This window comes from Hylobates moloch, unplaced genomic scaffold (genome assembly GCF_009828535.3).
Source record: "Hylobates moloch isolate HMO894 unplaced genomic scaffold, HMol_V3 SCAFFOLD_3, whole genome shotgun sequence".
Classification (NCBI taxonomy): Eukaryota; Metazoa; Chordata; class Mammalia; order Primates; family Hylobatidae; genus Hylobates; species Hylobates moloch.
Window position 1 is genome coordinate 41,202,048 of NW_026652278.1, and position 12,454 is coordinate 41,214,501.

A 12,454-nucleotide genomic window follows, 5' to 3' on the forward strand; every position below is an offset into this window, starting at 1 on the left:
TTTTTTTTTTTTTTTTTAGACGGAGTCTCATACTGTTGCCTGGGCTGGAGTGCAATGGCGCCATCTTGGCTCACTGCAACCTCTGCCTCCCAGGCTCACATGATTCTCCTGCCTCAGCCTCCCAAGTAGCTGGGATTACAGGTGCACACCACCACACCCGGCTAAGTTTTTGTATTTTCAATAGATATGAGGTTTCACTATGTTGGCCAGACTGGTCTCGAACTCCTGACCTTGTGATCCGCACATCTTGACCTCCCAAAGTGCTGGGATTACAGGCGTGAGCCACCGCGCCTGGCCTCAACTTTGTTCTTAACCTTGTGCTTGAACTACTGGTTCACTTAAAAGTTCACATGATCATCTGGGTGAAGTGTTGGCCAGTTCTTAAGAAGTACTGAAAGCCGAGCGTGGTGGCTCATGTCTGTAATCCTAGCACTTTAGGAGGCTGAGGTGGGCAGATTGAGGGGAGTTTGAGACCAGCATGGGCAATACAGTGAAACCCCATCTCTAATAAAACACAGAAATTCGCTGAGTGTGGTGGTACACACCTGTATTCCCAGCTACTCAGGAGGCTGAGGCACAAGAATTGTTTGAACCTGGGAGGTGGAGGATGCAGTGAGTGGAGATCACGCTGCTGCATTCCAGCCTGGGCAACAGAGTGAGATTCTGTCTGAAAAAGAAAAAAAGAAGTACTGAAGTGAGGCCGGGCATGGTGGCTCACACCTGTAATCCCAGCACTTTGGGAGGCTGCAGTGGGTGGATCAGTTGAGGCCAGGAGTTCAAGACCAGCCTGGGCAACAGTGAAACCCCATCTCTACTAAAAATACAAAAATTAGTCAGGTGTGGTGGGGCACACCTGTAGTCCCAGCTACTTGGGAGGCTGAGGCACAAGAATCACTTGAATGCAGGAGGCGGAGGTTGCAGTGAGTTGAGATCATGCCACTGCACTCCAGCCTGGGCGACAGAGCAAGACTGTCTCAGGAAGAAAAAAAAGAAGTACTAAAGTGAAAGACACCCCCTTTAGCCTGGCTTTCAGGCCATACATGGATATAACTTAGTATAGCTGAAAGTATGGCTCTTATATAAATGACCTATTGTCTAGCAGTTGTGGGAATATATTCCTGAGCAGATTATTCTCCATTCTTTAAAGAGCTAGAATAAACATGATCTGCATATGGACCAGTCAGCTTTTCTGTGTTCCATAGTCTCAACTGTTCCTCAGCTGGTCATTTTGGAGATGTGGAGAGGAAGGATAGATATATGAGTGTAAAATCTTTGCTAGTACTAGAAAGACTAACTCAAGTTTCATGAAAACCCATCAATAGATTTGGTAGTACCTCCTTTATATATGATGGAAAACACTGCTGTGTGACAATTGTGCACTTAATATTTGCCCATATATTGAGCAGAGATACTATTTTAAACTCTTAAATCAGACTCTTAACTGCATTTGTGTGTTTCATTATTAATCCAGAAATGGCAAAATGCTGACCTGAATGGGAAATTTAAACTTCCTACAAAGAATGAATTTATTCCTACGAATTTTGAGATTTTACCTTTAGAAAAAGAGGCGACACCATACCCTGCTCTTATTAAGGTAATGTGTTTGAATCAGTGATTTTAAATTTGGGGGACAGACCTAATACATGGGGGACTAGGTAAATGATTTCTTACATTTGGTACTATGTTGATTTGGGGAGGCTCACATCCTAATAGGTGACAAAAAAGCTGCAGAAAGAATAACTACAAGAAATATTACAAGGTTAAAAATATTAAAGCAAGCAGACAAAACTAAGAGTCTAGGGAATCGCTTTCTTTGTAGGAGAAAAAAGTAAGTCTGAGCTGTAACCACAAGTCTGTGGAAAGGTCTGTGCCTCTTTTCCATGTCTGCTGAAGACCCAATAAGGAAGTAGGTTTATGCTGCATCATGGACATTAAAGATAAGAAAGGATCTCTAAAGCCTGAAAGAGAGCAAGTCCAGGGGGAGCTGTTGGATTTCCTGCCCTTAAAAACATTCATTATGACATAGTGACTATATCAAATTAATGCAATGATAAACTAGTGCGAAGGGCTGGTGAGAAGTAGGGTTCCCTCCCCGTCTTTTTCAGAATGTCCTTTTCATGCTATTATTTCAGAACTTGAGTAGAGTGTGTAAAAAATTGTATCAAATTATTACAGCACATTCTCCCTTCTAAACGTATTTCTTCTCCCTTCTAAACTGTTTCTAAACTCATGACTGTAGGCACACACACACAGATCTTTCTGTCTTCTTCAAATGACCTAACATTTGGAAGAATTTAGATGAGTTCAGTGAGATAACAGTTAGTGTTTAGGAACATTAAAATTTGTCCTAAGCAACTAGATTATTAATGAGGCAACCATTTTTCTTTTTTTTCTTTTCTTTTTTGAGACAGAGTCTTGTTCTTGTTGCCCAGGCTAGAGTGTAATGGCATGATCTCGGCTCACTGTAACTTCCACCTCCCAAGTTCAAGTGATTCTCCTGCCTTAGCCTCCCAAGTAGCTGGGATTACAGGCACCTGCCACCACATCCAGCTAATTTTTTGTAATTTTAGTAGAGACAGGGTTTCACCATGTTAGCCAGGCTGGCCTCGAACTCCTGACCTCAGGGGAGCCAGCTGCCTCGGCCTCCCAAAGTGCTGGGTTTAGAGGCATGAGCCACCACACCCGGCCCGTTTTTCTTTAAAAATGACATTTTAAAGAGTTTTATATTAGCTTATGCAAAGAGAAAGTTCATTTACCTCAGCTGTTTTTTATGTATTGTCTTTATTTATTTATTTATTTATTTATTTATTTATTTATTTATTTATGGAGACAGGGTCCCTCTGTTGCCCAGGCTGGAGTGCAGTGGTGGGATCATAGCTCACTGCAACCTCAAACTCCTGGGTTCAAACCATCTTCTGGCCTCAGCCTCCTAAATAGCTGGATTTCAGATGCACACCACACCCAGCTAGTTTGTTTTTCATTTTTTGTAGAGATGGCATCTTGCTATGTTGCCTGGGCTGGTCTGGAACTCCTGGCCTCAAGTGATCCTCCCCCTTCAGCCTCTCAAGTAGCTGGAATTAGAGGTGTGAGCTACCATATCCGACTTTTGCTGTTTGTTTTAAATAGGCCTTCCCAGGGCAAACTAACGAGAACATTAAACCATTTATATCTCTTCCCACAGTTTCAAGGTAGTTTCAAGTGACTAAAGCCATTCTTAGTATAGCATGAGTGAAGTGGAGAGGCAAGATAAGTAGCTTATTTGTTCATCCTTGGCCATGTTGGTTATCCATGGTTGCATATTAAATTATTCCAAAATTTAGCAGCTTAAAACCACAACATTTAAGTTAGGCCAGACGCAGTGGTCACACCTGTAATCCCAGCACTTTGGGAGGCCGAGGCGGGTCGATCATGAGGTCAGGAGTTCGAGACCAGCCTGACCAAAATGGTGAAACCCCGTCTCTACTAAAAAAAATTAGCTGGGCATGGTGGCACGTGTCTTATCCCAGCTACTCAGGAGGCTGAGGCAGGAGAATCGCTTGAACTCAGGAGGTAGAGATTGTGGTGAGCCAAGATCATGCCATTGCACTCCAGCCTGGGTAACAAGAGCGAAACTCTGTCACAAAAAAAAAAAGAAAAAAAAACAACCCACAACATTTATTATCTCACACAGGTTTTTTAAAAGACTCGCATTCCATTGCCCAGGCTGGGGTGAAGTGGTGCGGTCATGGCTCACTGTAGCCTCGGCCTCCTGGGCTGAAGTGATCGACCCACCTCAGCCTCTTGTGTACCTAGGACTACAAGCACACACCACCACGCCCAGCTAATGGTTCAATATTTTTGTAGAGGCGGGATATCACTATGTTGCCCAGGCCGATCTCAAACTGCTAGGCTCAAGCGATCCTCCTGCCTCAGCCTTCCAAATTTCTGGGATTACAGGCATGAACCATCATGCCTGGTCTCTCACACACAGTTTCTTTTTTTCTTTCTTTCTTTTTTTTTTTGAGACAGAGTCTCTCTCCGTTGCCCAGGCTGGAATGCAGTGGTGCAATCTCAGCTCACTGCAACCTCTGCCTCCCAGGTTCAAGCAATTCTCATGCCTCAGCCTCCTAAGTAACTGGGATTATAGGCATGTGCCACCATGCCCAACTAATTTTTGTATTTTTAATAGAGACAGGGTTTTGCTATTTTGGCCAGGCTGATCTCGAACTCCTGGCCTCAGGTGATCTGCCTGCCTTGGCCTCCCAAAGTGCTGGGATTACAGGTGTGAGCTGCTGCACCATATCTCACACACAGTTTCTTTGTTTTGTTTTGTTTTTTGAGATGGAGTCTCGCTTTGTCGCCCAGGCTGGAGTGCAGTGGCACGATCTCGGCTCGCTGCAACCTCCGCCTCCCGAGTCCTGGTTCAAGCTGTTCTGCCTCAGCCTCCTGAGTAGCTGGGACTACAGGCACGAGCCACCACACCCTGCTCATTTTTGTATTGTTAGTAGAGACGGGGTTTCACCATGTTGGCCAGGATGGTCTCGAACTCCTGGCCTCATGATCCGCCCACCTCGGCGTCCCAAAGTGCTGGGATTACAGGAATGAAGCCACCGCGCCTGGCCCTCACACAGTTTCTGAGGAGGGTCAGGAATCCAGCAGTGACTTAGTTGGGTAGTTCTGGCTCAGGGCTTGTCGTGAGGTTATAGTCAAGCTGTTGGCCGAGGCTTCAGTCATCTGAAGGTTCAACCAGGGCCGGAGGATTCTCTTCCAAGTTCAGTTATGTGGTTGTTGGCCAGCCTTAATTTTTCACCACATGGACCTCTCTGTAGAGTTGCTTGACATGGCAGCAGGCCTCCCCCAAAGTGAATGATCCAAGAGGGAAAGTGAGTGATCAGGATGCAAGCCGCAGTGTCTTTTATAATGTAGTCTCAGAGGTATACCATTAATTCTGTCATATTTTGTTAGTAAGGCAGACCAACCCTGGTCTAGTGTGGGAGGGGACCACCCAAAGCTGTGAATCTCAGCAGGCAGGGGTTGTTGTGGGCCACCCTGGAAACTGGCTGCTATACGCTCGCAAGGGACTTCTGCCTCTGCCTTCCTCCCAGTGTCCAGAAAGATGAAGACAGGACAGTTGGTATTGGCTTCTCTGATCTGTCTCTTCCTTCACTGTACCCCCATCTCCCTAATACAGGGGAAATAGAAGGCAGATTTCACTCTGCTACAGGAGTCTGCAGTCTTTGTCTCCAGCTTCCTACCTGCTGACTTTTGAGTATGCTTCAAGGCCATGGGACAGCAGCTCCAGAACAAAACTCTAACTATTGCTTCTGTCCTCGTCCTCTTGAAGAGTGATTTGATTGAACATTTTTACTGAATGCACCTCTGTTTCCCTAACCAAATTGTTTCTCCATCACAGGATACAGCTATGAGCAAACTCTGGTTCAAACAAGATGATAAGTTTTTTTTGCCAAAGGCTTGTCTCAACTTTGAATTTTTCAGGTATGTAAGATGAATCCAGCTTATAAAGCTTATAAAAATCAACAATTACGTTTCCAAAAGTTGTCTGTTCTTCTTAAACATCCATGTCTAGAAATAAAAGGAATTAGAGTTATTTCACCTAGAAAAGGAGAGGCTGAAAAAATAAATAAATAGAAATAAAGAAAAGGAGAGGCTGGTCGGGCACGGTGGCTCATGCCTGTAATCCCAGCACTTTGGGAGGCCGAGGTGGACGGATCACAAGGTCAGGAGATTGAGACCATCCTGGCTAACACGGTGAAACCCCATCTCTACTAAAAATACAAAAAATTGGCTGGGCATGGTGGTGGGAGCCTGTAGTCCCAGCTACTCGGGAGGCTGAGGCAGGAGGATGCAGTCAGCTGAGATCGCACCACTGTACTCCAGCCTGGGCGACAGAGCCAGACTCTGTCTCAAAAAAAAAAAAAAAGAAAAGAAAAAGAAAGAAAAGGAGAGCTGTTGCTGTTAAGAGGTATTTTAAAAACCAATGTCGTTAATTTTTTTTTCTTTCCCCGTTAATGAGTATACCCTTTAGCTGAAATGATTTATGTTAGCTATTGTTAGGACGACCTTCTTAGCCTTCAGGGTTTTGGATTCTGAGGAGGCCATAGATTTACCCAGAAGAAGACTCACTGAAGAAAGAATAAATAATTTGAGGTGTTTTTATTGCTTTGGTTTTGTATTCCTGGAACTTGTCTAGAAGAAGAGGTACTAGTTACTAAACGATCCTGAGTCTTGTTTCGTCCTTTGTCTGGAACCCTTAGATACTGCTTCCTCTATTTCTGGCTTGATTACTTAAACATTACTAATTAAAAGGGAGAAGATGTTTAGTGAAATTTATGAATAATGCTATTGCAGTTATTTCTCAGTGCACCTTCAATTCATCTTTGTCTTCCTTTACTTATTTGTGTGTTAATCACCTGGTTCAGATTTTACTTTGTGAGTTTATACTTTATACTTTTGTATTTCTAAAATTCAGTGGTTTATAAGATAAGCCTATCATGGTTTATTTGTTCAGTAATGTTCAATATGGTAATCAACTTTTTCATTAATTTTTATTCAGTTGGCTTGACATGAAATTAAAGGTAGCTATGGTTTAAATGCTTTGGAAAGAGGGAAAAGAATCTGATTTTCCATCAACAAATATGTTGAGATTATAGTGATTATAAATATTGTGGTTTTATAGCATGAGATTCACAGATTATCTAGAACTGTGCAGAGATTTTTTATTGTTTACACCAAACATGGGCTGTCAGGTTGTGGTTTATTATTGGTAAAGGGCATTACAAAGCTGCTTTTTATTTTTTGATATTTGAGAGTAATATTAACACTCTAAGCAGCTTGTCACCACTTTTCCATTTGGCCTCTGTGATGATGAATTTCTTTAGATACCCTTTGAGAGACCATTTTACATTTTTGTGTTCTCTAAACTGCCTAGCACATTTCCTAGAACTCAAAATGTCTGCCTCCCACACAAATCCCTCCCTCTGGTCTGTCTTCCTAGAGGTAACCACTGTTCTGTTTCTTGTACATTTTAATTGAAATTTTCACGTGTGTGTCTATATCCTTTCCATCTTTTCAGAAATAAGATTATATTATGTGTAGTTAGCTATGATTTTTAAAACCCTGTGATCCATATTTAAGCATGTAGTATCTGGTTACAAAATAACGTATTTTTAAAATTAACACATGAACCAGAATTTAGGTATCCCAGTTGAATCCTATTCTCTTTTAAAAGTTAGTTTAGGGTCTTCTCCACTTCACCAGCACAGCTGCTGTGGATACAGCTGTTTTTGTTGTTGTTCTTTTTTTTTAGGAGACAGAGTCTTACTCTGTCACCCGGGGCTGGAGTGCAGTTACTGCAGCCTCAAACTCTTGGGCTCAAGTGATCCTCCCACCTCAGCCTCCTGAGTAGCTGGGACTACAGGCGCATGCCACCTTGCCAGGCTGAGTGTAGGACACTCCTTGAAATTATTTTCTGAGCCTGAGCCATAGTGCTTTGAGACCCAAAACTTGGATTTTCTGGCTTTTCACTTCCACCTGAGAAAGGTGCATAGTTGCCTGTGGGGCCGACCTCTGTGATAGCCTCTCTTTTGTTTTGATGATTTTGTTTTTGTGAATTGTGCCTTCAGTTTTTGAGCTGCTATTTGCCCAAAGAAGGAAATCTGTCATCATGTATCATACTTTAAAAAATTTAATGGCAGAACATTTATTCAGATTTTCCAGTTGGAGAATATTTGGATAGCTGTAGAACTTTGTCTTTGATTTTAATTTTCTAAGTGACTACACATTTTATCCCTATTTTTGCTTTTTTATCAGCTTTGATAAAATTGTTGGCTTTTGGCTGGGTGCAATAGCTCACACCTGTAATCCTAACATTTTGGGAAGCCGAGGCAGGAAGATCGCTTGAGCCTAGGAGTTCGAGACCAGCCTGGACAACACAGTGAGACCTTGACTCAACGTTAAAAAACAAAATGTTGGCTTTGTTATCAGTACATTAGTTATATTTACTGTGCTACAAGTAGAGTGAAACTTTTAATTTGCTGCCAAACAAGCCAAGCAGGCACCTGCCTCAGGCCTTTAGCACTAGCTATTTCTTCAGCCTGGGAAGTTCCCCACTCCACCCCTTAGATATCCCCAGGGCTCACTCCCTTGCCTCCTTCAGGTCTGGGTCCAGATGTCACATTGTAAGAGTGGCCTTGACTGGCCATCTTATGTAAAGCAGCAGTCTTTCTTCCCTGCTGCCATCACCCCATCATTACCTATTCCCCTTACCCTGCTTAATTTTACCCCATAGCACTGTCACCAACTAATATGTCAAATTTAAATTTATGATTATGTGTCCCCTCTAGCTAGATTATCAACTCTGAGGTCAGGGACTTCGCCTGATTTGTTCACTCTTTATTTCCAGTGCCTAGAGAAGAGCCTGGCACTGTAGTAAGCATATAATACGTATTTGTTGAATGAGTGAAACTTTTACTTTCTTCTGATAAAAGGTAAGCAAGGTTGTATAGTCAAAGGAGCAGGTCATTTAACTTGCATTTGAATCCCAGCTCTGTTGCCATGAACTCAGGGGACCTGAAGAAAATTATATTTCTTATCTGGGAAATGAAGTTTAGTTGATCACTGTGGTTGTTTAGTTCTTGTACTCTATAATTCTTTCTTCTTTGTTCTTCCTCATTAAAATATTTTTCTATTTTATTTTTCCCTAGTTTTGGCTGCTGTTATATGATAGAAATTATCAATTATTTTACTGACAGTTCTCTAGCTTTACTGTTTTGGGGAAAACTCAAGGATAAGCTAACATTTTCACAGGTCTCAATTTTTCTAAGTTCATGTAATTACCACAGGCATATTTCCCAGTCTTTTACTCCTGTCCACCAAGGGTGTGACTTTATTGGAGAGAGAGGGAAGACATGCAAATGCTGTATCTGTTCTGTCGGCCGTGCTCCTCCCGTTAGCCTAAGCACAGCCATGCATTTTGGCCCGTTCCCACTCCTCACATACCCTGCATTTCTAACTTGTCAGTTCTGCCACACCATCTGGGGTAGGCAGTTCCTTCTCCTTCACTACCACCAGTGCACACACACACACACACACACACACACACACACACACTCTTCAGGCTTCTTTTTCAGACATCTTGTTTTTTTCCTCATGAGAAGAAATAGCCTCAAGAATTCAATCATATCCTCAGGAAATCATATTAACCGGTGTTCAATATCTTGATCCATCTCAAAAGGCCATATCACATTGAGAAGTAATAAAATCAGCTATTTTACTGTCAACATTTTCTTCCAGCCCATTTGCTTATGTGGACCCCTTGCACTGTAACATGGCCTATTTGTACCTTGAGCTCCTCAAAGACTCACTCAACGAGTATGCATATGCAGCAGAGCTAGCAGGCTTGAGCTATGATCTCCAAAATACCATCTATGGGATGTATGTAAGTACCCACGCCTTAGAGCCTTCCACTCATCAACATTTTTTATATTGATTTGATGGAAGCATTTTTTGATTGAGGATATGAGTTTAATTTTTTTTAATCTTTATGGCTAATCATATTTTCTCATTTAATTTTTAAGTTAGCTCTTATTCTAAGTGTTCAACTACATACCATTCATATTATGCAAATTGTCCTTGATTTCTTTTTTTTTTAAATGTCTTTCGTCAGAATGTCATATTTTTCTACTCAAACAAAATTGGACCCTGATTAAGGTTTAGATGTTACCCATTCTGTATTTGAAATCTTGGTCTTTGGCAAAGGAAAATGAAGTCTTCCTTCTTTTGTAAAACCTAAGGTTGGCATATACTATTTCCCTAGAAATCCAGATCATGAGGCTGCATATCCATACTCTTCGGTCATGTTTCTTCATTACCATGCCACTGCTTGAGGTATCAAAGCATTTCTTTTGTTTTTCTTTTTGTTAGTCGCTACATTTATGCTGATCCTCTCCATTGCAACATGACATACCTGTTTATCAGGTTATTGAAGGATGATTTAAAAGAGTATACATATGCAGCACGCCTCTCAGGTTTGAGCTATGGCATTGCATCAGGAATGAATGCAATACTTGTAAGTAAAATGAAAACCAAAGAAAAGGCACCACCCCGTTTAAGCATTATGTTGAGCTTGGGAAAACTATTAACTTCTGCATTTTTAAACAAGAAAGTTGATGGTTTTTTTCCTTGCACCTTTTTGATGATCGAAGAACTCAAATTAGTGTTAGTTCCACTAATGAATGATTTAATTAAATTTAGTGCATCTTGTGAACATGTACGTGTGCTACATTTATTTGCATGTTCTTCTGCCTGAGATGTTTAACATATTAATCCTGAAAGCATGTTGTTCTTTCTATATAATTGAGTATATTAACATCTGTAAGTAGAAGATATCCATAGTTGTTGTGGTGATTGAATTTTACTTATAAATAGGCTCCCTTTATTTCTGCAGACAGTAGTATAAAGTTTCTATGTTCAGATACACCTGACATTTTAATTTAAAACTTATTTCGTAACATGCACCATTACCTACTTTATGTGTGTTTTAAAATAAGCATTATTAAATCCATCTAAGAAATAACTAGATCCTTTCTTTGGAATGTGTTTCCAAGCTTGCTTATATCTCAATTCCAGATTAACATCCCTTTTATGGCACACATTCATCTTCACTTTTCTTGAAAATATATTGCATATTTTAGTAAAAATGAAAACGAGAGCATTTTGGGGTACTTGTTATTTAAATTCTTACACAAAAGATTGTAGGAGTTTTAAATTTTATTTATTTTCCAGTGAGTTTTTTTTCTTCACATAAATAAATTCTGTGGTAGCTTTTGTTTAATGTATAAGAATGTATATTAATCTAACCATTTTCAGAGTCCACAGAAGTTTGAAGCTCAGAGATCAAAATTAGCTCCAAATAGAAAAGTAATCATCTGTTTTCTCTTTTTTCTTTTGATTTTTAGTAACATATTACCATCAAAACACATAATTTTTATTTATGACAAAATGGGTTTTCTGCTAATTGTCAGTCTAGTTCCTACAATAGGAAACATGATGTGCTTGCCATGGCCAGTGGCCTTCCCTCCTGCTGAGGTTCTTGCCTATCATCCTGTACAGCGTAGAGACTTTCATGATATTCTAGCTGCAGTATATCCCCTACTGCTTTGGGTGCCACCATGTGGAAATATCATGATAGAAATTCTCCATTCCCCACTTTTCAAAATGTTAGGCATTTAGAGACAAAGTAAATTGTGCTAAGTTGGCTGGGCACAGTGGCTCACGCCTGTAATCCCAGCACTTTGGGAGGCCAAGGCAGGCAGATTGCTTTGAGCTCAGGAGTTCAAGACCAACCTCCTGGGCAACATGGCAAGACCCCATCTCTACAAAAAATACAAAACATTAGCCAGACATGGTGATGTGTACCTGTAGTCCAGCTACTCCAGAGGCTGAGGTAGGAGGACCACTCGAGCCTGCGGAGCAGAAGTTGCAGTCAGCAGAGATTGTACCACTGCACTTCAGGCTTTGTGGCAGAGCCAGACCCTGTCTCAGAAAAAAAAAAAAAAATGTGCTAAGCCAAGGTCCTGATGATACATACAGTGTATCCTTTTTACACATTTGTTTTGCCATTAGCTTTTGGGACACCAACAGAACTTATCAAATAAGCACGTGGTTAGAATTGTGGATCCTGCCTGGCACGGTGGCTCGTGCCTGTAATCCCAGCACTTTGGGAGGCCGAGGCAGGTGGATCACCTGAGGTCAGGAGTCTAACTATGTTGCCCAGGTTGGTCTTATACTCTTGGGCTAAAGCAAGCCTTCCGTCTCAGCTTTCCAAGTAGCTGGGACGACTTGAACATGCCACTATGCCCTGTGATTTTTATCTTCTTACCTCACCTGTAAAAACCTTAAGTCTGCCGTTCATTAGATATTCTTTTTGAAGGAAAAACTTAGCCACATTCTACAATTAATTTTATAATAAGAACTTGAATTTTGATGATATAGTATATGCCACCATAGTTCGGTGTCAGGTGAGTTTACTTACTGTTGGTTTTGTTTCAGAAAAGTAAAATTATGCTTTTGGGTATAGAGATTGTTAATGGCCAGGCACTGTGGCTCACACATATAGTTCCAGCTACTTGGGAGACTGAGGCAGGAGGATCGCTTGAGCTCAGGAGTTTGAGTCTAGCCTGGGTACCCTAGCAAGACCCTGTCTCAAATAAATAAATAAATATATTTTTTAAAAAAGATGGTTAAGGCTGGGCATGGTGGCTCACACCTGTAATCCCAGCATTTTGGAAGGCCGAGGCGGATGGATCACCTGAGGTCAGGAGTTCAAGACCAGCCTGACTACTATGGTGAAACGCCATCTCTACTGAAAATACAAAATATTAGCCGGGCGTGGTGGTGCACGTCTATAATCCCACCTACTCTGGAGGCTGAGACAGGAGAATTGCCTGAACCTGGG

General features: G+C 41.4%; 1 protein-coding gene across 6 annotated transcripts in view; it reads left to right on the forward strand.

Moving 5' to 3' along the window:
- Positions 1-12,454, forward strand: part of IDE (insulin degrading enzyme) — a 121,013-nt gene that overhangs the window by 84,831 nt on the left and 23,728 nt on the right. For 5 of the 6 annotated variants that reach the window (XM_032136691.2, XM_032136705.2, XM_058436209.1 and 2 more), the window contains 3 exons: positions 1,472-1,594; positions 5,393-5,475; positions 9,292-9,436. In XM_032136691.2, the coding sequence (XP_031992582.1) occupies positions 1,472-1,594; positions 5,393-5,475; positions 9,292-9,436 (351 nt within the window). Of the gene's footprint in view, positions 1-1,471; positions 1,595-5,392; positions 5,476-9,291; positions 9,437-9,921; positions 10,067-12,454 lie in introns of all 6 variants that reach the window. The other variant, XM_032136698.2, reaches the window with a different exon arrangement.